Source organism: Oncorhynchus mykiss, chromosome 1, assembly GCF_013265735.2.
Source record: "Oncorhynchus mykiss isolate Arlee chromosome 1, USDA_OmykA_1.1, whole genome shotgun sequence".
Taxonomy (NCBI): Eukaryota; Metazoa; Chordata; class Actinopteri; order Salmoniformes; family Salmonidae; genus Oncorhynchus; species Oncorhynchus mykiss.
The window spans coordinates 22,379,952-22,406,245 of record NC_048565.1 but is presented as its reverse complement, the minus strand read 5'-3'; the positions used below and the strand labels follow the sequence as shown (position 1 = coordinate 22,406,245).

The 26,294-nt window shown below is 42.9% G+C and overlaps 1 protein-coding gene and 1 long non-coding RNA gene across 3 annotated transcripts in view; one reads left to right on the top strand and one right to left on the bottom strand.

The window, feature by feature from the left end:
* Positions 1-26,294, bottom strand: part of LOC110532091 (A disintegrin and metalloproteinase with thrombospondin motifs 20) — a 141,194-nt gene that overhangs the window by 16,037 nt on the left and 98,863 nt on the right. Inside the window, exons 19-29 of the mRNA XM_036970373.1 lie at positions 26,164-26,290; positions 25,870-26,080; positions 25,442-25,606; positions 23,072-23,242; positions 21,659-21,886; positions 20,727-20,891; positions 19,308-19,571; positions 18,814-18,975; positions 18,179-18,355; positions 4,287-4,454; positions 201-374 (exon numbers count right to left, since the gene is read on the bottom strand). Of these exons, the coding sequence (XP_036826268.1) occupies positions 201-374; positions 4,287-4,454; positions 18,179-18,355; positions 18,814-18,975; positions 19,308-19,571; positions 20,727-20,891; positions 21,659-21,886; positions 23,072-23,242; positions 25,442-25,606; positions 25,870-26,080; positions 26,164-26,290 (2,012 nt within the window). The remainder of the gene's footprint in view (positions 1-200; positions 375-4,286; positions 4,455-18,178; positions 18,356-18,813; positions 18,976-19,307; positions 19,572-20,726; positions 20,892-21,658; positions 21,887-23,071; positions 23,243-25,441; positions 25,607-25,869; positions 26,081-26,163; positions 26,291-26,294) is intronic.
* Positions 5,923-13,268, top strand: LOC110508988. Of its 2 annotated transcripts, none has more exons than XR_002471395.2 (3): positions 5,923-6,594; positions 7,576-7,647; positions 8,324-13,268. It is a non-coding gene; the product is annotated as an uncharacterized LOC110508988 (long non-coding RNA). The 2 variants fall into 2 exon arrangements; XR_002471392.2 differs by having other exon boundaries at positions 5,935-6,594; positions 7,593-7,647.

The following is a 26,294-nucleotide window of genomic DNA, read 5'->3' as shown; positions in this document are numbered from 1 at the left end:
AGAGAGAGAGAGAGAGAGAGAGAGAGAGAGCGAGAGAGAGAGAGAGCGAGGGAGAGAGACAGAGAGAGCGAGAGAGAGAGAGAGAGAGACAGAGAGAGAGAGAGAGAGAGAGAGAGAGAGAAGAAGAATAATACAGGGTAAGTGAGATAAAAAGAGAGGGATATAGACATAGAGCGAGCTAGATAGTGGTCTATACTTACATCTTGCCACTCTCCAGCTGCCCAGGTGTGATGGAGACACTCAGTAACCTGGCAGGGCTGGGCAGTGGCCGGACGGTTGTGGGAACCACACAGCTCCTCTCTCACCCGCCCTGAACCCTTCAGTCTGCAGTACACATCTCTGTTCTGGACCCCTACTCCACAGGTGGCAGAGCACTACAAACACACACATTAGATTGACTGACACACAAGCTAGTCTGTTCACGATCAGGTTGTTGTCATTGCATTGCCAGCACATATATCCTTATCTGTCTGTCAGCTTGCTACTCTAGCAACCAAGTCTCAAATTCACACAAAAGCATACATTTTCCCATCATGTCCCCTTTCACTCTCTCTGACCTGGACTAATCATCAATCTTTTGTAACATACAGTACATACTTTTTTTTTGTCTGCTGGGTCTGCGTCACAGGCTACGATGCCTCTACACAATGTCCTTGAACAATGCAGACAGAGACATATGTTTTCCTCTGAGCCTACGGTTGTTGTGTCTGTGTGAGCCGTATTGTCAGTTTATCCACAGGTCTATCACCTGGCCCATCTCTTTGATGTCATTGAGAATCCTACCTACATGCTAAGGAAGCTCTCCAGCACTAATAGAACTCCAGGATTTCATTAGAAAGAGGTTTCCCGGACAAAGATGAAGTGTTATCCTGGACTAAGAACCATGTACAATGGAGACCCTCCATTCAAAGTGCTTTTTAGTCCAGGGCTAGGATTAATCTAGGTCCGGAGACCAAACCCCAGGGTTCTAGAAGAAAGCTGTATAAATACTCACTATACAGCCACAATATCTTTAGAAACTGTAAGTTCCCAATTCATGTACAGTATACTGTATCATGTTGTATTAGAACGGTGTGTAGGCCTACATCACCATCTCTAGGGTGTGCCGTTTAAGTGACATTTTTACTCCTTAACATTTTGGAAGGAGAACAAAAGGCATAAAGAGAAATCAGACCTCAGATTAAGGTTTAATCAAAAGAACGAGGCCTCATTTAAAGACTGTATTTTTTAATATCCCAAAGTGGGATGTAATAGAGCCTCCAATTACCGTTTTAACAACTGTTACGGCTTAAGAAATTTGATTCTAATCTCTTTCCAAAATACTTTTGGTTTTCATTGCCGAGGATTACACTTGTCATAGTTAAGCACACTATTTGATGTTGGAGTTGAGTTCTCCAGAAACTGCTGCTCTCTACCCATCTACAGCATGTCGTTTTTGTTCACGAAAATATATTTATTTGTGTTAGAATTCAATTAGAATTGAAATAGAATTTGAGAAGAGCCTAGTAGTAGAACCTGTGATTGTAATTGTATGGGTTTTATAGGAGAGGAGAGTGCAGCCGACCCACAGACATGCTTTTGCACAGTGGTTGATCACAGAGAGGCAGAACATGCAGCTGTCACAGACCAATCAGTGAGCTTGCCGCCACTCCACTCCTGAGCATGGGCCGCTCCACACCAAGAGCTCCACAGGCGGTCCTTACCCTTTGCTTACGGACCCCCACACCCCCCTCCTCTCTCGTACCCCTTCACCAGACCCCATTCAGAGGCGACTGAGGGGATTGAGGGGCTAGCTGCTGAAAAGCCCAAACGCTGGGTGCTGAGGTTTCCAAAGTTGTCACAGGCATGAATGTTAAGATATAAAACATGTCTTTATGCTCTAGTTGTGGATTTCATGGTTTCTGGTGGTATGTGAAGGGAGAAGATTGCTTCCAGACACCAGGGAGGGAAAGGGAGAGTGAGGCCCACAAAGGCTGGGAAGTGGCAGTGGTCTAATGGAGGTAGACAGTGATGGACTCCCAATGGGGATTTCACAACTACAATTTGGGCGTGAGGAGCATACAGGATATGAGGAGCTCTCTTTGCTCTCCATGTTGTGTCCAACAGAAACATTACTTAAATACTGTACATCTTCAGGGGGCCTGATAGAGTGAGAGAATTACGGCATTACCTCCCAAAATAATTTTCTTCGGGCATTGTCATGGTTGTGTATTTTCCCACCCAAGCAGACACAGGGACGGCTCTCAAGGAACTACACTGGACTTTGTGCAAACTGGAAACCGCATAACCTGAGGCTGCATTTATTGTAGCTGGGGCCTTTAATAAAGGAAATCTGAGGAAAAGGCTATTGAAGTTCTATCAACACATCTCCTATGCTACTCGCACATCGAGCCCTCTTGACCATTGCTACTCTCCGACGGGAACGCAGTGGACTGGGTGAAAAGCTTCAAGTTCCTCAGCTTGCACATCAATGACGAACTGAAATGGTCCATTCAAACAGACACGGTGGTGAAGAACAAGCCACAATTCCTCTTCAACCTCAGGAGGCTGAAGAAATTTGTCTTGGCCCCTAAGACCCTCACAAACTTCTACAGATGCACCATAGAGAGCATGCTGTCGGGCTGTATCACTGCCTGGTATGACAATTGCAATGTCCACAATTGCAAGGCTCTCCAGGGGGTGGTGCAGTCAGCCCAACGCATCACCGGGGGCACACTGCCCACCTGTCAGGACATCTACAGCACCTGGTGTCACAGGAAGGCCTGTTCATCCCACTACCATCTAGAAGGCGGAGACAGTAAAGGTGCATCAAGGCTGGGACAGAGAGACCGATAAACAACCTCTATCTCCAGGCCATCAGACTGTTAAACAGTCACCACTCACGGACAGACAACTACTCCTTCCTCTGCTCTGGACAACCTGTCAGAACAGGACAAAGCTCCCTCCACCACCATCTCCTTTACTCTCTGGTGGCCTTGTGATACATTTGGGCTCAATCAAACTTTAACTGCACTTTAAATAAAGTTTGATTTGATTTAGTCATTTTCTTTCATTTAGATTTTTGGTTGAAATGGAGATGTAAATCCAACATTTTCATTATTAACTTGAAGACTAAATTTGACATCAACCAAAGCGTGAAACACTAGTCTTATATGTATTGTCTATTTTTAGTTGAACCCTGGTTTGAATTGAAACAATAGATGACGATGACTTCGCAAATGTTATATAGGTCTAAATAGTATCATTGATGAAATAGGATTTATAGAGAGAGTATGGCTACATTTAATTTGCTCTGTAAAACCTACCCTTTGTAATGACTTTGATAGCTACAGTGAATCTATTTAGTTAAGAGAGCTCTCAATAATCATTGTCACAATAGCACACTGGCAGTAGTCAGTGACAAATATCAAAGCTGGGCTGGACTTCATTAAATGGGATGGGAGACCAAATGGATAGCTGTAGATAGATCCGCTCTCCAGTAGGAGGTGCTGCCCAGTCTATTGTTTTTTTTCTGATAGTGGATATAACGTTGAAGATCTGACGTTATTTAAAGGTACAAATTCAACATATTTTATACAAGGTTTGTCTATGTTGAAAATGTGTTACCATAATGATATCAGTCTGTGGTTGAAATTTGACTCTCAAAACAAACGTTTACATTGACGACTTTTTGCAAATCCAATGTATTTTTCATATAGATTCCACGTTACAAACAGTTGACAAATTACATTGAAACATTGATTCAACAAGTTTGTGCCCAGTGGGATCTGTCTGTCTGTAGAAAGTAGGTACCTTCTTGTGTCTTTTGTCCAGCATGCTGCTTTGGTGCAGGAAAATGCACTGGGCAACTAGCCACTGCTGTTTTGAAAAGAGTGCAAGAAATGTAAAGGAACTAGCATGATAACTAGTCAAGCCTAGGAGAGAGAGCGAATGCACAGCACAAGCTTCATTGAATTCCCATAACATTTCCTCTCACAAGTATACAAGTATGGTGCATTGCATAAACACTTATGTAAATGTAGCCTGTGGTGTTTAACTCACATCGGAAGGACGTTTGGTACAAGAGTATATAAACTGCTCAGTGATTGGACAGGTGCTCAGTGTGTCCAGTACTTTATATGTTCTACTATCTGGGGACACTGGGAAGCCCTTGACTGTGTTTGCGTTGGCGTCCCAGCTGCTAGAGGTGACTGTTAGCATTAGAGAGGGGCGGGTGGTGTGGTCCCGCCAAGGGGCCTGGGGGTATTTGGAGAGTGTGTGGGGACGGGGTGGTGAATGACACATACCTTGCTCCACCTGTTGGCCTTCCAGCTGGGGCATCCCTGGGCTCGGCAGGCCTTCTGTGTCCGGGGACATGACAGATGACTGCAGTGCTCTTCCTCTATTTGGGTTTGGTTTTGGTAAACACAGGTTATCTCCCGCTGCTTGGTCCCCCGGCCACAGCTCACAGAACACTAGAGAGACAGAAGAGGGGGATAAAACAAAATGGAGACAGTGAGTGCAGAGATTCTAGTGAATGCCTTTTCCAACAACACTTTTTGAAACCATGCTTATACCCGCTGCTCAAGTTCTGCGAAAGTACATGTCAATCAGTTTAGAACTTTATATGAATGAAGAGAGACAAAGTACTTAACCACCCAATGTGCTGTTTTGTGTTGCGCATTGAGAGCCTGCTTGTTATGATTTGATGGTTAATGGTTTCCATGGTCACGGTTAGCCCACTACTTAACTTACTCCTGAGGAGGTTCCCTCTCTACCACATGAAAGAGTAGTGAGCCAAATTAAATAGTCTAAAAGAGTATAAACACCACAAGAATCAATGAAAATGTACTAGAAAAGACGTTATAAAATGTATAAAAGTATCCAACACGGTGCTTTGCTCAATATAGTGTCTTCAGTGTATGAGTTGAGATGAACACACATGATATGTTATTGCATCTCATGGCCAAGTGAACAAGCTATAAACCACTTTTGGATAAACTAATCATGACATGGATCTCTGTAAAGCATCCAGTGAACACCCAGGTTTGAATGCACTCCCCTGTTTAACGTGTATACCCTGTACCCTGTACAAACTAGAGAGAGACACACACACACAAGCCCAGGAGAGAGAAAACTCACAAAGCTAAAAGACCTGCATGCATACATATGGCTAGACAATCATATGCTTTCAATAAGCTGTACAATGCTTCAGGAAAGCTACAGAGAAAACAAGAACACAACGAATAAAAAGCAGAGCGATCCTGATGAGTCTTCAGAAAGCCCTATGCCTGAGACGAAGGTCGGTCGATGGACAAAAATATTCTAGACTCTTCCGTCTTTATGAGTACAAACAGCAGTTAGAGAACTAGCTATTTCTGCTGTACTCTCAGTGAGCGAGTGAGCCCCATTACACAAAGCCACTCTAAAATGGGGTATTGGAATAAAGTACAACAAGACGTGGAGAACTCTTGTTTTGTCTTAGCATATTTTCCAGCCCAGATAATAAACATAATATTGTATTGTCCCTTAATTATGATCTCAGAATGTTGCATAACATCAAAATGGTAAACTTGTGGTGGCCATAGATAGTACACTCTATTGGACTTATTGTGCTGTGATGGAATTATTTAAGGAAGATTTATTTTAGACATATTGTATTGAATTCTAACAAAAGCTGGTCACTTTTTAGGTTTTGACAACAGGGGCTGTGGGCATAGGATGTGAAGAATGACTTCTTTTTCCACTAATGGAGGAGAAGCATTCAAGCACTCAGAGAGACACATTTGTGCAACACTTGGTGAGTTCACTCTGCTAGAGTACCCATTTGAACCATTTAAACAGAGAGGCACCTCCTTCTATCTTCTCTTCTTTACTGTGGTGAGGGCAGTGCTTGAGTTGGCACTGTACACAGATACAGTATATTATACACATTGTAATTACAAAGGCATTTTAAACACAGGGCTCAGCCCAGCTGACTAGGAGACATCAAAGCTGCCCTGCGTCGACTGACTGATCCTAAACATGGCAGTTTCTTATACCCGCTGCACGCTCACTCAAAAATGATAACACTGCTCCCTCCACTTCAGACAGGAACGGAGACAGGCAGACATGTACAGTAGGGGCGATAGAGGGGGTGTTAGCCCCTCCTTACTGCTGTCATTGAAGAAGGAAAAATAGGAAAATAAAAAAGAGCAGGAGGAAGAAAGGAAACCACAGCCATACAGGCAGTGCTACAGGCAGTGCTACGGGCAGTGCTACGGGCAGTGCTACGGGCAGTGCTACGGGCAGTGCTACGGCAGTGCTACGGGCAGTGCTACTCAGCTGAACTGTATCTGCTGCCTGTTTAACAGTGGGGAGAAGACATTATTAGGCGGCGTGCTCCTCCCTCTCCACAGCCAGGCAGCCTTATCTGTCAGCCATTAGTTAATCAAGGCTGGTAACGTAGAAGTAGAGCAGAAAACCGGCACAGCGCGTGGGGCCAAAGAACAACCTCCGAGAGCTGAGCTGAGCAGTACAGGAGGAGGGCAAGGACCTGGGAACCGACCAACCCCTCCACTCTAAACTCTACTACCAGGCTAGGCTGCTGCCTCACTCTACTCAACACTGGATCAGGTAAGTCAACTCTCCTCTTACTACGCTTCAACTGCTCATTTGCCTTTACCATGAATAGCTGCTGGTCTGCTAACTAACATACTGAGGGCAAAAGATAGTGATTTTCATTCGGATAATTTAGTAAATGAGTAAATAAATGAGTAAATAAATATGACCAATGAAGGGTTACAAGGCTGGTAATGCATGTTACTACAGTAAATACTACAGTGTGGGATCTCTAACAATATAAATGGGGGGGGGGGAGACTCATTCACATTCACAGAAAATGTATATGGGGATTACAAACACTTAAATGTATCCATTTACTGTACTGTAAGTCACACTGGATAAACGTATCTTCTAAGTTGCATATACATGTATTATTACTATTAAAACTTTGTTGAAAAATAAGAAAAATATACAAGCCGCATGAAAAATGACTTTCTCTCGAGACAGATGTGCTCTCCCAAGTTGTAACAGCAATCCATTAATTCTAGTATCAGCCAGTGAGTTTCATCGAGAAATAATATGGATTACTTTAGAAGACGGAATGAAATCGTTGCCTGAAAGCCACCCCAGTAACACGGTTTTGTTTAACAAAGTTTTTCAATCAGAACGGGAGATGTCCTACAGTACACAGACAGAGACAAGCCACGTTTGGCCGGTTACTGCATTGTGCTAACAGCGAAGCAGCTTGTGCCTTTTCTTCCTCTTTCCACTGCATTCCTGCTTGGCTAGTGTTTCAGGGTTCTGGAACACTTCACTTCATTTATTGCCAAACCAAATCCAGCTAATTCATGTTTATTCTCTGTGCTATTAAGACCATACTATAAAACAGCTTGTTGTACTTGTAGGTAAATAGACATGGAGCTGGATTTTTTTTATTTCAATGATCGCATAGATTGATACTTAAATGGACTTTGGTAGTCTGTACTGAAATGTGAGATGCATCAAGAATATTGACAGGTTATGTCTTTTTTCTATTTCCACGCTATTCATAAGAGCATGTCTTTGTCTAGGCATGGCAGGCTGCAATTGTATGATGACATCCGCCCATTCCATCACAGAGGACAGGTAAGCTAATGGACACATGGAAGCGTTTAAGCAAAGAGAGACCACGCTATTTGGTCAGTTTTGAGACCATGGAATTACCTGTAGTTCAGCCAATGCGACTACGCCACAGCATATGCAACTTGAACAGAAAAAAAACACAGAAATCCCTATAGAACAACTCACTTTCAATTGATAGTTCACTTGGAATGTTTGTCAGATGTTTTCAAACCTTAAAAGGCACTGTCTAATTTCTTTAGTACCGACGTTTCTGGAGCAAGAACAAACTCACGATTGTGTGAAGGTTGTCCAGAATATTACACTCTGTACTAGCAAACTGATACTCAAATACTATGTATAGAAATTGTCAACAGCTTCAAAAAAAGATGATCAAAGTCATATTGAAGATAATCTAGGTTTATGATCCTCCTAACAACTCAATATGTTCTCATTTTCCAAGGACCAAGTGATATTAGTGAACAAGATACACTGATAGATTGTATTACAGCTTATTCCTCTGATGTTGTTCCACTGATATTAGTTCAGTTCATTACACTGATTATTACACTGATGTTATTACACCTTTATCAGTGTCAATAAGGGGGAAAAAAATGTAAGAAGATGTTTGCAGAGCTCAGAGAGTGAGGGAGGCTAAGACATATGGCCAGAGAGCTATCACAGGATGCTTTTTCTGTTCAAGGTCCTGTTTTGCAAGGAAGTTTCAAAGACAGAAGTCAAAACAACACATGCTGTCGACGTGGGAAAAGCTGGTAAGAGCAGAACATCGTGGGGCGGAGGAATGTCAGAGTCATAGATCTTTCATACTCAAGGCCAAAATAGCCACACACAGGCCTGATCATCTCCATGCATGGGAAGAAACATTAAGCAACACCTCATACTAGCACTAATACAGTCCAGTCTAACCCTGGCCAACGTGGTCCAAATCTGGCATCCAGACATCAGTGGCCAAAGAGATATCATTAGACAATTACTACACAAGTAAGTAGGCTGTATTAACTGAAATTAATTGGTATTAACTCGCAAATAGGATTTCCTCCCAAAAGAGTTAGCACAAACCAATGTCATAAGTATATTTCGATACCGAAGGTAAAAAAATAAGGACATTTCTTATTGGCGTCACCATGGAGTTTATTGTAAGGGTAATGATGATTGAAAAGGATATTGCAAAGTCTAAATAATTATTGGTCTGTGTTAACAAAGATGACCAAATGTTCACTACAAGAGCTTAAGGCTGCTTGTGATGGAAAATGAAAGCAGTCGACTAAACTCAACTGTGTAGTTGGTGCCAAACTGTGCCTCTGCCATGGCTAGAAACTCAAATAAACAATCCTAAAAGGGCATATTAAGTTTCCCCAACACTATTCTCTTTTTAAGTCAACACCACTCAGAAAAGATGAACTGAGCAACCATAAGTCAACTTTCGGGAATGACAAAAACAACCCGTTTTTCTACCTGTCCAAACATTCAGCTGGAACCAAGATCCATTTCCATGTCCCACTCCAGAAAAACTCCATTGGTGCTTCATTGAGTACAATGCTGTTGTCTCATAAAGCTATGCCAGACCAGGAAAGTGAACCTGATTTCGGACAGCAGAACTAAAAAGACGGAACAATGCATGAGATTCTAAAGTGACCTTTGGCCCAGGATTTCCAAGAGCTTCCAAGAGTCCCTATTCCATCTTCTTCTTACTCAACACCACTTCACTGTTAAGCTGTCAAGACCCAAACTCTAGTGTCATTTATCCTAGTGACGAGTTCACAACCAAAGCCAAAGACATAGTGTTCTTTTAAAATAAATAAATAAAATCAAATGTTATTTGCCACATGCTTCGTAAACAACAAGTGTAGACTAACAGTGAAATGCTTCCCTACGGGCCCTTCCCATCAACGCAGAGAAAAATGATAGAAAAAAATGATAACACAAGGAATAAATACACAACGAGTAACGATAACTTGGCTATATATATGGGGTACAGCTAATGGTTGTCTTACAGCATTGTTCATCTTGGGTTCCCATAACAGAATTGCATCGTAAGACACCAACGACCTTGACCTTGGCCTTGTGTTCCAACCAAAAAGCTACAGTACAGATATCGGACAAAGGGCAACATTTTCCTCTCTCTAAGAGACACAAGAAAATGTTGCCCAAAATATTGTATGATGGGACGATCACATTGTTGTTAGGTTGTTTGTAATTTAGAGGTGGTTGATGGTCAACACCTGCCCGTGTGTGTCTCATTAACACATTCCTCCAAGCTGAACCCTCTGTTTACACCTCTGTCTTTTTATGGGGCCGTTATGGGGGTGAAATTGTTGTGTGTTGCTGGTGTGTTTCACAAGCCTGATATGCTATCTACCTTTGATTTCACCCCCACTATAGCACTCTTTGAAGATGTGCAACAATGTACAATCTGCAGCTGGGCTCAGTGGACTCCAAAAATTGTGTTAAACCTTGAGAATAACTGTGTCCTTAACAGTAGAAGGAAAACAAGTTAGGTAATAGCATTGACTACAAAGTCAAAGGCAGCTATAATTCCTTGGTTTCTAGCACATCAGATATAATATTTGCCCACCAATGACTGCCTCACGTAGCCACACTGTACATTTTCAGATCCTAGACGGGTGTCAAACATACAGCCCGTGGGCCGGTTCCCTGGGTGGTTTGAGTATATACTATATTTTTTAATAGGATTATATCATTATTCTGTCATTATTCTGAGTGGCGCAGCGGTTTAAGGCCCTGCATTGCAGTGCTAGAGGCGTCACTACAGACCCAGGTTCGATCCGTGATTCGGAGTCCCTTAGGGCGTTGCACAATTGGCCCAGTGTCACTGTCACGAGTCCGACCGAGGGTGGTTTCCCTTCCCGGGCGGGTGGCGCTCGGCGGTAGTCGTCACCGGCCTATTAGCTGCCACTGATTGTCTTTCCTCCCCCTCCTTGTATGTTTATTCGTAGCACCTGTTTATGTATAATTAGTTTGTCTTTATTAGACAGCTGGCCCGCCTGGTTGTTGTGCGGGATTATTCATTGTAACCTTCGGCTCTGTTGTAGAGGTACGTGTTAGTGCCTGGTCGTGCATTTTCAGTTGTACATTTTCATTCCCTGTGTTTGGGGCCGTTACTATTGTGAGCACCCTGTGGTGCTATTAAAGAAGCACATCATTGCACTCTCTGTCTCCTGCGTTTGACTCCACACCCACGACACCCGGAGCATTACAGTCGTCCGGGTTTCGGGAGGGTTTGGCCGGGGTAAGCCGTCATTGTAAATAAAAATGTGTTCTTAACTGACTTGCCTGGTTAAATATATATATATAGTTTTTTAAATTTGATACTTTAAAATGACTAAAAGCAAATCCAAACTGTGTAGAAATGATAGAGTTTCTTGACTGTGTCCAACTCGCTAATAATCACCCAAATGAAAACAAGACAGTGAGGGAGCATAGAAAATTCAAAAATCAATGGATAGATTCCAATTTAAAAAATGTGATTGCGAGGAAATATAACCAATATCCATTGCGGCCCTCCAGACCTCATTGACAAAATGAGTTTGTGCTTGGAATTTACTCTGGCGGATGATATAAGAGGACTGAACATTGTGTGATGTAAACGGCGGTGTCGTTTAATCACAAAGGGATGGGCGGGAGACGTTGGGGCTGAATATGTAACATCGATGAGTACTGTAGGCTCAGACATTGACTTGCTGGAATGTCTTCACCATCTGTGAACCAGCGGCCCTAAAGCTCTGAGAGACAGATGCACAAGTAGAAACAGACCTGCCAGCCAGGTAGCTAATGTGGAACGTGCAGTACAGGACCCACATCAGTAAAGGTAGAGCCTGGAAGTCTTCATATAAAGAGTAATACACTGACTGACGTCTCTTGCACTGCTAACTGACGCCACACAAGAAAGCAGCGGTGTTGGGTGTCTTGGTAAGATGTGAGGTAAAAAGTAATAAGCTCTACTTTCTAGGGAGATATCGTATTTTGAGTGGGTTACCACATTCTTCTAGGGCAACCTCAAACACTTTCCCACTGAACCAAGTTTGGAGAGAAAAAAAATGTAGACAAATATGAAGAGTTTGTACAGTCCAACTACCAAGGTACATCAACATGACAGCCACCGACAGGCCCCAACATGAATAATCTCCAGTAGAGACGAGGTGAGAGAAACATGCATTGAAGTCCCATTTCAGAGAGGATTCACCCCATAAGCTTTAGAGATCTTTCTCTCAGATGCGTTGCAATGCCAGTTGAGGACCTGTTCCCGATCATTGGACAAGCCAGGGAAAGCCTAGTTTAAACGCTTCCAGATCTCTACTTATTTTATCCCCCTGCATCCATCCCCAGCTGTAGCGCCAGCGAAACAAAAATCTGCCTAAACTAGTCTCTCAATCTTTTCCCCACTCTCTCTCCACTTGCTCTGCTCTGTATCCAGTTTCTTTGTGGTCGCGAGTCAACTCCTGCTATTTTATGTCATCACCCTCCGTCACTGAGACTGCATTAGTGGCTATGTCTAAACGAGCCTTTAATGTACAGGACTAGGCCACATAGAGCCAAATATATATCAAACTTTGAAGTTTGACATCAACCGTGCTTGATCGCAGATGTCTATATAGGCAGGAGGGTTCACTGGTTTAGATGAAAGACTCTCCATCGCTGACACCTAATATTTATGTTCCATATGTACTATATAAATATCTTGTATAGTTCTCTCTCAGCCAAACGTTAAGAAATGTGTGTGTTTTGTTGGGCAATCTGGGATAAAAACAAAACAATCTTTGTATACAAGCCGTGTCTTTTCTCTGTCATTTGTTTCTATTGAGGCATGGCAGCATTATTTCATTGCTCTCTAAATTGCAAGAAATAAATATTGGACACATCAATGTTGATGGAGAGCATACTAATATTACAGTTGTTTTTTATTCAAATCCTGGGACAAAACCCTCCGAACATGCCAAATCCTACAAGTATACTGACCAATACAACTCATCAATTACCATAATTTGGTTTGGCTTAATGAATAAACCACCACTAACAGGGACCAAATGTAACATTAGCATCCTGCTCTGGTTTCCAACCTATGACATGAACCATGCTTGAAGAACTGAGACTGAGGGAACCTCCAAGTCTCCAAGTCCTAGCTAGTCCAGTTGATCAGTGCTACACCGGCATATGGGCTGGATCAGAAAACACAAGCTCAATGATGTTACTACCATCTGACCCCAGGGTGACAGGTTTAGGGGATTTGCCTCAGGCCAAAGTCAAATATGTTTATGTTGTTGTCATTTTAAACAAATATGTTTATGTTGTTGTCATTTTAACAAATGTCTTTCGTTCAGGGTCACGTCAACAAAGATCGCTCTCATTGGGACTCCTCCACTAACTGCAGGAAATTGTGTTTATAAGCAACAAATAGGCATAAATTACTAAAATGTTGGAGTGTTCAATTCATCACATTATTGTTGGTTAGTGCTGCTTCACCCCAAAAAGGGTTGCAGCTGTTTATAAAGCAATCATCATTACTTAATGATGTTACCATTGTTGCTATATCTATTTTGTGTGGAACTTTACTGCTCCCAAACTGTGTTTGAATAACAAAATCTGTGCAATAAATTTCAATTATTTTCTGTCTTTGGTGAGTTATTCTCTTTGGAATCAGTTAATGCTTACATTGCTTGATTGTTCTATTGGACAAACCCTGACTGAAGAATGCCACAAGATACCCTAATCATCTCACCAGGTAAGTCCATGACCAGGTAAGTCCAAGATTCAACCCATATAACTGCCACTTGAGAAAGCAAATCACTTTATGAAACATGCCAACATACAGTACAACGCATTAGGAAAGTATTCAGACCCCTTGACGTTTTGCACATTTTGTTACATTACAGCCTTATTCTAAAATTGATTTAAAAAAATATCTTCATCAATCTACACACAATACCCCATAATGACAAAGCGAAATAAGGTTTTTAGAAATTTTAGCAAATTTATTAAAGAAACAGAAATACCTTATTTACATAAGTATTCACTGACTAGGAATCCTTCCCTTTCCTTTCCTTTCCTATTCAGACCCTTTGCTATGAGACTCGAAATTGAGCTCAGGTGCATTTGTTTACATTGATCATCTTTGAGATGTTTCTACAACTTGATTGGAGTCCACCTGTGTTAAATTCAATTCATTGGACATGATTTGGGAAAAGCACACACCTGTCTATATAAGGTCCCACAGCAAAAACCAAGCCATGAAGTTGAAGGAATTGTCGGTAGAGCTCCGAGACAGGATTGTTTTGAGGCACATATCTGGGGAAGAGTACCAACACATTTCTACATCATTGAAGGTCCCCAAGAACAGTGGCTTCCATCATTCTTAAATGGAATACGTTTGGAACCACCAAGACTTTTCCTAGAGCTGGCCACCCGGCCAAACTGAGCAACCAGGGGAGAAGGGCCTTGGTCAGGGAGGTGGCCAAGAACACAATGGTCACTCTGACAGAGCTCCAGAGTTCCTCTGTGGAGATAGGAGAACCTTCCAGAAGGACAACCATCTCTGCAGCACTCCACCAATCAGGCCTTTATGGTAGAGTGGCCAGGCAGAAGCCACTCCTTAGTAAAAGTCACATGACAGCCTGCTTGTAGTTTGCCAAGAGTCACCTAAAGGACTCTCAGACCATGAGAAAGAAGATTGTCTGGTCTGATGAAACCAAGATTGAACGCTTTGGCCAAGCGTAATTTATGTCGGAAACCTGACACCATCCCTACAGAGAAGCAGGGGATGTTTTTCAGCGGCAGGGACTGGGAGACTAGTCAGGATCGAGGGAAAGATGAACGGAGCAAAGTAAAGAGAGATCCTTGATGAAAACCTGCTCCAGAGCGCACAGGACCACAGACTGGGGCGAAGGTTCACCTTCCAACAGGACAACAACCCTAAGCACACAGCCAAACGCAGGAGTGGCTTCAGGACAAGTCTCTGAATGTCCTTGAGTGGCTCAGCCAGAGCTTGAACCAGACTTGAACCTGATCGAACATCTCTGGAGAGACCTGAAAATAGCTGTGCAGCGACGCTCCCCATCCAACCTGACAGACCTTGAGAGGATCTGCAGAGAAGAATGGGAGAAACTCCCCAAATACAGGTGTGCCAAGCTTGTTGCTTCAACAAAGTACTGAGTAAAGGGTCTGAATACTTATTTAAATGTTATATTTCAGTTTTTTATTTTTGGTATTGGCTCTGCTTATTTTACTTGTCCTGTTGAAATGATCGTCTCTATTTGAAAGCATGATATAATACAACAGAAAAGAGGCACAAATGAATTCATCAACAGTATTGGATGAACATCATTTTTTGGGGTTTTGATTTGGGACCTCTTAAAATATAACAAACTTGCCAACATTGATTAATTTCCAATTATTCTTGTAATAAAACACAATACTCTGTTGGTTTATAGCCAAAGGCATTACGGAGATAGCCCTATTACTACAATTGTAAACAGATATATGTGCCAGCCTGTGCCAAAATTGGAGTATGTTTTCTCTTGAGTGTTTGCAAAATGAAATGCTAAAAAAAACATCATAACAATATGAAGAAAGCCTGCAGTCTGTTTTACATTAGATTTTGTGTGGTTTTAATTTATGCTGTTTATGCTATTTTATAAAGCACACTTTTATGCTATTCTAAAAAACTCAGATAGCTGGCTTTAGATTAGCTGGATAGAGACATGAGGAGGAACTGCAAAGGTATATATTTTTCTGTATCAACAAATATTGCAGGTATCATATATTGTGTAACACATGCTATAGGGATATAATTAAACCGAAACAGTTATCTTGAAGTTTGTGTCTGAAGTTTGTTTGACTTGTGTACAACTTTTGGGCGACAGTTCAGCATTTGGGATGTGGGCATTTATATCTCAATAACTTTTGCTCAGTGTAGTATATATTTTAGACAGTATTTGGTTTAAACCCCAAAAAATACAGAGCACATATGATGCTATTTCCTGTACTGTGATGAGCATAAAAGTAAATGCTCAACAATATGACTTTGAAGTTATGGGGCAAATGTCATTGCCAAAGAATACAATACTTTCCAAGTATTACAGCATGATGCCACATTGAAAAACAACACACATTTCACAACCTTTGTTTCTTTAATATTTTTTACAGTGGGAAAAGATATTTCAACATGTTTATGTATTTTTGAATGTGAACTAAATAAATAGAAAAAGATGAACAAACATTTGAACAAAAAAACTAAGCAATGCACTGAGCACCTTGGGTAAAAAAAAGTTGGAGACAAAGAGCGACTGGGCTGGCTAAGGAGGAGTCTTGGATGAAGTGAATATCTTGGGATAGACGGAGACAAAGGAATGTGGAGGAGGAAGAAGACAAGAGAGAGAGAGAGCCCAGAGAGGACCTCACAGGAGAGCTTACGGTCAACACAAACAAAGAGCCATTTTGGTAACACTTCACCTGAACTATGTGTCAGGAAGACTGCACCTTGATGTCACACATGTCATGACACTTTGGGAAACCATGTTTCACGTACTAGTGTTTTTCATGCCGTCGAAGGGTATAATATTATATATGTTGACTGGCTGGCTATCCATCAAGCAAGCAGTTAGTAATGAAATGTTTTGAAATGTATGGAGCAGTTATCGGATGGCAGGTCAGGTTGATGACAGCATTACGAAGGTTATGACAGATGATAGTTCATGTATCTAAATTGAAACAAATACAACATTAAAGCTGCAACAATGAATAAACTATTGTAAACAAATAAATAGCTTTTATATGAAAAAATCCTTCAGAAATGTAGAAACTCGCCCAAGAAAAAAGTGAAACAGCAACAAATGACTACAGTATCATAAAAGAGAGGTATTTGTGTGCTTCAGTTGGTACGAGATTAGCGGATGCCAATTCAGTTGGTTTTATCTTCTGAGCAGACTTTCAGATGAAAAGCACATTGGAAGTAAATCTACTGTGAAATGGTAGAGCTTTAAAAGCTGGATTGCATAGTTTCACATTTGTACACCATATTAGACGGATTTATCTTGATATACGGCATGTAACATAAGCTATACAAATACATCAGGTATGACTTGTGAATAAGTTCAATAATACAACTTTATAGTGCCTCTTGTACTTAACAGATTGACTGTGTTTCTATAGAAACCCCACTGTAAACATCATTTTGATGTAAACTTCTCCTGTACTATAGTGCAGTTTTACAGTAGAGACAAAGGGCCCACCATACAAGACAAATACTGAAATCACTTGTGCCACTATGACCAACTAACACACTAACGACAAGACAGAAAAATTATAACACATGTACGTACTGGTGAGGGTGAGAGTATATTGTGAGGTTGAGTGTTTTGCCGAACAGTGATCCCTGTACAATCTTCAGTTCTGTGATACCAGAAGTGTAGAAGGCCTGGCCTTTGTAGCTTCTACTGTACATGACTTTCTGCGCCCGATATTTTCCTTGCATAGGCATTATAGCTTTTTTCCTACAGTAACTGTATGTGTCTAAGCATTTCAAATTGAACCCTAAAATACAGTGTTATATCTAGACTATCTATAGTATTCTATAGTTACTGGTTTTTATTATTTTGTACTTATAATTCATTGTCAGTTATTTAAAACTTTAGAAGCACACCTTGTTACATCAGGGGATGGTAGAACTGTGAAAATATCTAGAATATAACATTCTAAGAGGGATGGCACATTTTGAAAACTGCATTTAACGTTTCATTTATGAGTCTTAAAAAATATATTTTCATAATTTTAAAAATAGTAACTAAACATACTGTCGTGTTGAAAGTACTTTCCTCTGTACAAACTGTCATTATTCATGAGACGCAAGAGATCCAACCAAAAGCACCAGTAAAATATTAAATATCATATTCAGTTATGAAACCTAGCCACTAAAAATAAAATCATACTGTACATCGATAGATACACAAAATACAGTAACAGTAATTGTTGCTGTTTGATAAAGGTAACTCTTATACACAAATTTACACTTGTGTACTTTTGGTTACAGGGTGAGACAGAAATCAGAAAAAACGTTTACTTCACGCTTCACATATGAAATAAATATATTTCGAGTTACTCACTCGCCTCTACAAATATATGGCATTGTTGGACAACATTGTCCTTCTAATTTATAGTTTTCATTTGGAGCCTAAGTTCCAAATGGGAACCATGTGTTTCTGACAATTCCCAATGTGGAGCAGCATTCTGTGTGTGCTCTTTTCCCCTTGTTTCTAATCAGCACCATGCCACTCCATGGCCCAGTGTGGGTGGGCTGGGGCTATCCTAACCTAGCGCTGACACTAGTGCTCCATTGACGCTCCTACAGATAGGCTAAAACAGTTAGCTAGCCGCTAGCCTCTAGCTGCTAGTGGATGGGCCAGAAGTACACTCCCTGTAATTTAAGCAAACCCCCATGTCTACTCACGGCTCATGGTGACACGCCCCAGTGAAGGAGGAAGTTAAGGAGGAGGAGAAGTTATGGGAAGAGGAAGTACTATCGTACCGGCTTCCATGGTCGGCGGTGCCAGGATGTGCTGCCCGGACACAGGTGCAGGCTGCACTGCTCTATGTCAGGAGGCTTGTCCAGGACGTCACAGTTGTGGTCGTTGAGTCTCTGTCCGTTGGGCCGCTGGCACACCACCTGGCGCGTCCTCCTGCCTCCGCCACACGTCTGGGTGCACTGAGAGTGGAAAAGAGAAGAGGGCGTCAACTTAGTATTTAGCAAGACTTTTGAGTTAAAGGCAGGCTACTTGGTACAGTATCTCAATAGTTCTTCTTTCAGTGCGGGAGTAGATGAACAAGAGGTGCAGAGGAAAGGAAGCCACTTTAGACTATTGACACATGTCTAGGAGTCTGAAATGGGTATCTGTAGTTTAGTAGTGGACCATATTGTTGTAGCTTTAACAGAGGCAGATCTGTTTAAGGATGTACATAGTCCCTGTAGTGCCTGTGTACTCACCTCTCGGGAGAGGCTATACAGACACACCTGGTGCCCAAATTGATGACGTATGTCGCACAGCGAGAGTCGAGTGGAGACGAACGGATTCGGTTCAGTCAGTCGTCTCAACTCGTCTCTCAGATGCGCGACATACGTCATCAATTTGAGCACCAGGCGTGTCTGTATAGCCTCTCCCTCACCTCTCCCCAGATGCCGTAGTTCCACAGAGGGCAGGGTCCTGAGTCGCAGCTCTTGGACTCTGCAGGTTTGACCCTCTGATCACAGTGGCTGGTGCTGCGACCCTGCGCATCCTGACACACTACCACCCTCCTCTGGGAGCCCCCTGCACACGTACTGGAGCACTACGGAGGGGCACAGAGTGTGTTACAGAGGGAAACACACACACACAACTCTGTACACAGCCTGTACACTACCTTACCAGCTGCAATCTAGTCATATCCTTACTATCTGTCTGAGTGAATACAGTGAGAGATCACTATGTGAGGAACAGCAGATATGCAGTCAGACAATTAGGTGAGGGAGAGAGCAGTGCATGGAGATGGTATCATAGTCCCAGAAGTTTTTCTTGACCACGTGGAACATCATGACCCCCCCGAACCCCCGGCCATATTGCCTACAACTAGGGGTCACTCAGGTGAGTGTACAATCTCTGGTCCCATGGTTCTGTACATACTCCTCCCCAGGGTCCCGTCCTCCACTGGTTGTCTGCCGAGGGGACGTTCCAACTGCCATGGCCCGGGTGGCTGGCGGGGTTGTGGGGGCTGTAGGGCTGGTCATTGGGCCTCTGTCGGTACTCGGAGGGGCAGGGGGTGGCCATACACTCGTGCTCTGTGCTGGGCCTCTCATACTGGTCGCAGAATGACTCATCCACCTGGTGATGGTAGTTACTGCATTCCACCTGCCTGGTGGCCCGGCCCACACCACACGTCACTGAACACTGGGGAAAGAATAGACACAAGGTCATATCACTGAACACGGCGGGGTAACCTAGTGGGGCGGCAGGGTAGCCTAGTGCTTAGAGCGTTGGACTAGTAACCGGAAGGTTGCAAGTTCAAACCCCCGAGCTGACAAGGTACAAATCTGACGTTCTGCCCCTGAACAGGCAGTTAACATTGTTCCTAGGCCGTCATTGAAAATAAGAATTTGTTCTTAACTGACTTGCCTGGTTAAATAAAGGTAAAACAAAAAAATTAAAACACTGGGGAAACAATAGACACAAGGTCATATCACTGAACACTGGGGAAACAATAGACACAAGGTCATATCACTGAACACTGGGGAAACAATAGACACAAGGTCATATTACTGAACACTGGGGAAACAATAGACACAAGGTCATATCACTGAACACTGGGGAAACAATAGACACAAGTTCATATCACTGAACACTGGGGAAACAATAGACACAAGGTCATATCACTGAACACTGGGGAAACAATAGACACAAGGTCATATCACTGAACACTGGGGAAACAATAGACACAAGGTCATATTACTGAACACGGGGGAAACAATAGACACAAGGTCATATCACTGAACACTGGGGAAACAATAGACACAAGGTCATATCACTGAACACTGGGGAAACAATAGACACAAGGTCATATTACTGAACACTGGGGAAACAATAGATACAAGGTCATATCACTGAACACTGGGGAAACAATAGACACAAGTTCATATCACTGAACACTGGGGAAACAATAGACACAAGGTCATATCACTGAACACTGGGGAAACAATAGACACAAGGTCATATCACTGAACACTGGGGAAACAATAGACACAAGGTCATATTACTGAACACTAGGGAAACAATAGACACAAGGTCATATCACTGAACACTGGGGAAACAATAGACACAAGTTCATATCACTGAACACTGGGGAAACAATAGACACAAGGTCATATCACTGAACACTGGGGAAACAATAGACACAAGGCCATATCACTGAATACTGGGCAGAGAGCATAGCAAAAAAACTTTAATAAGGCATGCATTATTTTAGTAGTAAAGGCATGATAGCTACTCATACATATTTATACTTATAAAAGTAATGGGGTTAAAAAAACGACAACAACTGTAACATACAGGAGACCACTCCCAGGAGCTCCACTGGCCACACGAGCTGAAGCAGGCTGAGGATTCTGGGGGCCGGGGCAGATGGGCACAGTAGGACTCGTCTGCCACTCCACCCTGGGCGTCCCGACAGCTGACATAGCGGGCACGCTTCCCCTTCCCACAGGAGACAGAGCACTGAGACAGACACACAGAGGAACCCACAAACATTCAAGATTAGAGTTACAGTGTGTCACACTTACACACTTTACATGAAATCTTACTGGCTGATGTGTTTCATTGAAGATGTGTGCATAACAACAGTCTATTTTCAATGAACTGATAAAGGTTACATTTTAAGCCACCAGCTCAGACACTCTGTGACAAATGCATTAAAATGAATCATTTGTACTCTAACCTCCTCCATGAGGTTTTCACCTGGTGATATTCTAGCTGCACCCGGGCAAACTCAACAGGAGGACAGAGTAAACTTTACCAAGGGGTGAATACCTACTGAGATCTAAAGACACCATCTGAAATACACATGTAAATATCACAATCATATCAATTACACCAAATTGCCCATGACTTTACACGAGAGGATGGCAGTATCGCTCCTGAGTGGAATGTATGTGTGTTTTTTCAGAGGGACCACACTTGCGCTAGCCTCCTCTTTGACATGCGAGCTCACAGCCTCTCTGACAGACATACAGACAAACTGAGATTCATGTTTGAAACCAAAGCCTCATGTTTAGACAGAGATCTGTTTTTTCATTTGCACTGGGAAACAATGCAAAACACCAGGGTGAGGGAGTGTGTGTGTGTGAGGCTGAGCAGTGCTGCATTCTACAGACCAGTGAATCAGACATGTACAGTCAGAGGGGTAGTAATGGCGAGGCAGAGAGAGCTACTGTACGTGAGTGTTCATAAGCCTATTAGTGCGTGTGCGCGGTTGCAGTGCTCACTGTGGTCCAGGAGCCATATCTCCACTGTGTGAGGAGCTGACCAGAGGTGTCAGGGCGGACAGTGCTGTGTTGAGGAGAGGCCCAGGGACACGGTGCCATCTCACAGTCCTGGCTGTCCCTGGGTCTGGATGCTGCGTTACACTTCCTGTCATCTACCGTGTCCCCATACAACCCTGACACACACCTCACAGCCCGCATCTGGTAACCATGGCCACACGTCACTGCACACTGCAACAACACACACAGGAGAGACACACACAGGGTCAGATGATGGCCTGAGGCTCCAAAAGGATTGACAGTAAAACCTTGGCAGATCAGTGCTCTACTTCAAGGAAGGATGCAATTTTAACTCAGCTCACATAGACTGCACTTGGCTGGGCTAGACTAACTTAATGTAGTTGAACCCTACTACTTCCCAGACACCCACCCTCTCCCCCAGATCTCTGCTAATGGAGCGGCAGGTAGCCTGGTGGGGCGGCAGGTAGCCTGGTGGGGCGGCAGGTAGCCTAGTGGGGCGGCAGGTAGCCTAGTGGGGCGGCAGGTAGCTAGAGGAGATCTGCATGGAGGAATGGGCCAAAATACCAGCAACAGTGTGTGAAAACCTTGTGAAGACTTACAGAAAACATTTGACCCCTGTCATTGCCAACAAAGGGTATATAACAAAGTATTGAGATAAACTTTTGTTATTGACCAATTACTTATTTTCCACCATAATTTGCAAATAAATTCATTAAAAATCCTACAATATGATTTTCTGGATTTTTTTCCCCTAATTTTGTCTGTCATAGTTGAAGTGTACCTATGATGAAAATTACAGGCCTCTCTCATCTTTTTAAGTGGGAGAACATGCACAATTGGTGTCTGACTAAATACTTTTTTGCCCCACTGTATACTGTATACCAGCTCTGTCAATGGAACTATCATGTTGAGTCAATGAATGGTCAAAGACATTCATTCATCCATTCATTCCTGCCATACTGGCTTGTGCACACCAGAGACAAGGTGCGTGTATATAGGCTGAGGAAGTATTGGACTAGCAGACTTACAGGGTCTGTGTGTGTACAGCTCTGTCTAAGGCAGTGGGGGGACCTGATAGTGTGGTGAGTTGTGGAGTGGTGTGCTCTGACTTGAGATGTAATTTCCTCCCCTAGCGCTCTCACTCTGCCCTCATATCCTGTCGGAGTAAATCTGACCCCACACACAGATACACACCACAGATACACACTGGGAAGGAAGGGGATGTATGTGCAGAGCACACATGCAGCCAGACACATAAATAACACACACTACAATGTTACACACTTAAACATTCATTCCTGCACATTCATTCCTATTCAATCACAAAGATTAAACCACACGAGAACCTGAATCTGTCAGACACAGGCACGTGCAGAACCATCCATCTGGACTCACCGGTCCCCAGACTCCGACCTGCCAGGAGGCACAATCTGGCAGCTCACAGCTCCCCACGGCTAGAGGCTTGGTGTTGGGGTCACAGAAGTGTTCACTCAGATTCTCCTCTCCTACCCCCACACTACAGGATACCTGCCTGTGCCTCATCCCCTTCCCACACGTCACCAAGCACTGGGAGGGGACAGAGGGAGAGATAGGGTCAGGTTGAGGGAGGAAGACTAATAAAGTATATGTGTTATGAAGGGTGTGTGTGGGGGTAGGAACATTGTGTGATTGTGTGTGTAAAATGTTATCCTCAAAGTGTGTGTGCATGTTAGAGCAAATGTGATGCGTTTACATCAATACACATATACTTTATAAAGTGTGTATATATTTATGTGTGTTTATAGAAGCGTTTATTGATGTGAATGTAACAGTGTGTGAATTTGTGTCATGTGTGTGCATGTGTGTGTTTGCACTGTGTGTGTGTGTGTCCTGTTGTGTGTATGTGTGTGCTTTATTATGTGTTTACATTAATACGCATATACTTTATAAAGTGTGTATATTTGTGTGTTTTATTATGTGTGTACATTAATACGCATATACTTCATAAAGTGTGTATATACAGTGCCTTGCGAATTTATTCGGCCCCCTTGAACTTTGCGACCTTTTGCCACATTTCAGGCTTCAAACATAAAGATATAAAACTGTATTTTTTTTGTGAAGAATCAACAACAAGTGGGACACAATCATGAAGTGGAACGACATTTATTGGATATTTCAAACTTTTTTAACAAATCAAAAACTGAAAAATTGGGCGTGCAAAATTATTCAGCCCCTTTACTTTCAGTGCAGCAAACTCTCTCCAGAAGTTCAGTGAGGATCTCTGAATGATCCAATGTTGACCTAAATGACTAATGATGATAAATACAATCCACCTGTGTGTAATCAAGTCTCCGTATAAATGCACCTGCACTGTGATATTCTCAGAGGTCCGTTAAAAGCGCAGAGAGCATCATGAAGAACAAGGAACACACCAGGAAGGTCCGGGATACTGTTGTGAAGAAGTTTAAAGCCGGATTTGGATACAAAAAGATTTCCCAAGCTTTAAACATCCCAAGGAGCACTGTGCAAGCGATAATATTTAAATGGAAGGAGTATCAGACCACTGCAAATCTACCAAGACCTGGACGTCCCTCTAAACTTTCAGCTCATACAAGGAGAAGGCTGATTAGAGATGCAGCCAAGAGGCCCATGATCACTCTGGATGAACTGCAGAGATCTACAGCTGAGGTGGGAGACTCTGTCCATAGGACAACAATCAGTCGTATATTGCACAAATCTGGCCTTTATGGAAGAGTGGCAAGAAGAAAGCCATTTCTTAAAGATATCCATAAAAAGTGTCATTTAAAGTTTGCCACAAGCCACCTGGCAGACACACCAAACATGTGGAAGAAGGTGCTCTGGTCAGATGAAACCAAAATTGAACTTTTTGGCAACAATGCAAAACGTTATGTTTGGCGTAAAAGCAACACAGCTGAACACACCATCCCCACTGTCAAACATGGTGGTGGCAGCATCATGGTTTGGGCCTGCTTTTCTTCAGCAGGGACAGGGAAGATGGTTAAAATTGATGGGAAGATGGATGGAGCCAAATACAGGACCATTCTGAAAGAAAAATTGATGGAGTCTGCAAAAGAACTGAGACTGGGACGGAGATTTGTCTTCCAACAAGACAATGATCCAAAACATAAAGCAAAATCTACAATGGAATGGTTCAAAAATAAACATATCCAGGTGTTAGAATGGCCAAGTCAAAGTCCAGACCTGAAACCAATCGAGAATCTGTGGAAAGAACTGAAAACTGCTGTTCACAAATGCTCTCCATCCAACCTCACTGAGCTCGAGCTGTTTTGCAAGGAGGAATGGGAAAAAAATTCAGTCTCTCGATGTGCAAAACTGATAGAGACATACCCCAAGCGACTTACAGCTGTAATCGCAGCAAAAGGTGGCGCTACAAAGTATTAACTTAAGGGGGCTGAATAATTTTGCACGCCCAATTTTTCAGTTTTTGATTTGTTAAAAAAGTTTGAAATATCCAATAAATGTCGTTCCACTTCATGATTGTGTCCCACTTGTTGTTGATTCTTCACAAAAAAATACAGTTTTATATCTTTATGTTTGAAGCCTGAAATGTGGCAAAAGGTCGCAAAGTTCAAGGGGGCCGAATACTTTCGCAAGGCACTGTATTTATGTGTGTTTATTGATGTGAATGTAACAGTGTGAATTTGTGTCATGTGTGTGCATGTGTGTGTTTGCACTGTGTGTGTGTGTATTTGTGTGTGTGTACTGTGTGTGTGCGTGTTTGTGTGTGTGAAGTGTGACCCGTACCTCACTCCAGTCGTTGGCTGACCAGTCAGGGCAGGCCTGGTCGTTGCAGCTCTCCGCGATCATCCTCTGGTAGTCACTGCACTCCCTGTCCACCAGTCTCCTCCCCAGATTGTTCATACAGTAAGAGTCCCTGGTACGGGCCCCACGACCACACGTCTTAGAACACTGAATGATGCACACAACACTCAGCATTAGATTCACCATTCAACATGTACTGCACAAAAGCCTAACAAAAACACTGCACCAAACATGTACAAAATACTCTCTACTACTTGTAATCTAAATCACATGTCCACTTATAATAACACCTGTCATGCATGAGAAGACTAAATAAAAAATGGTCAGCTTTTCAAGACAATGTGCAATAGCATCACATCATGAAACAGATATTGTAATGATGTGTGTCTTTGACTATACTTTCTACTGACCTGGGACCAGGCGCTGTACTGCCAGCTCTTGAGCAGACAGTCCCCGTGGCAGGACTCCCTGGCCTGGGGTTTAGGTAGGTCAGAACAGGCCCTCCCTTCCACCCTCTCACTCTGCCTCTTCAGCAAGCTGTACCTCATACACTGCACGTCCATGGTCCGGTAACCAGGGCCACACTTAGCAGAACACTCACTCCTCCCTGCCACATTCCACCTGCAAACAGGCTATATGGGCTAGTGTCTGTTTAACATATATATAGTGACAGTGTGTGTGTGTTAAGTTGTGTGTGTATCTACCTGAGTTCACAGTCAGTGTTACATGGCTCAGTGGCAGCGTTGGGACGGGGTAGAGGCTCACAGCGCTGGTCAGAAACCCCCAGGTGGTCACTCTTCCTCACACATACTGCCCTGCGCCGTCGTTCACCTAC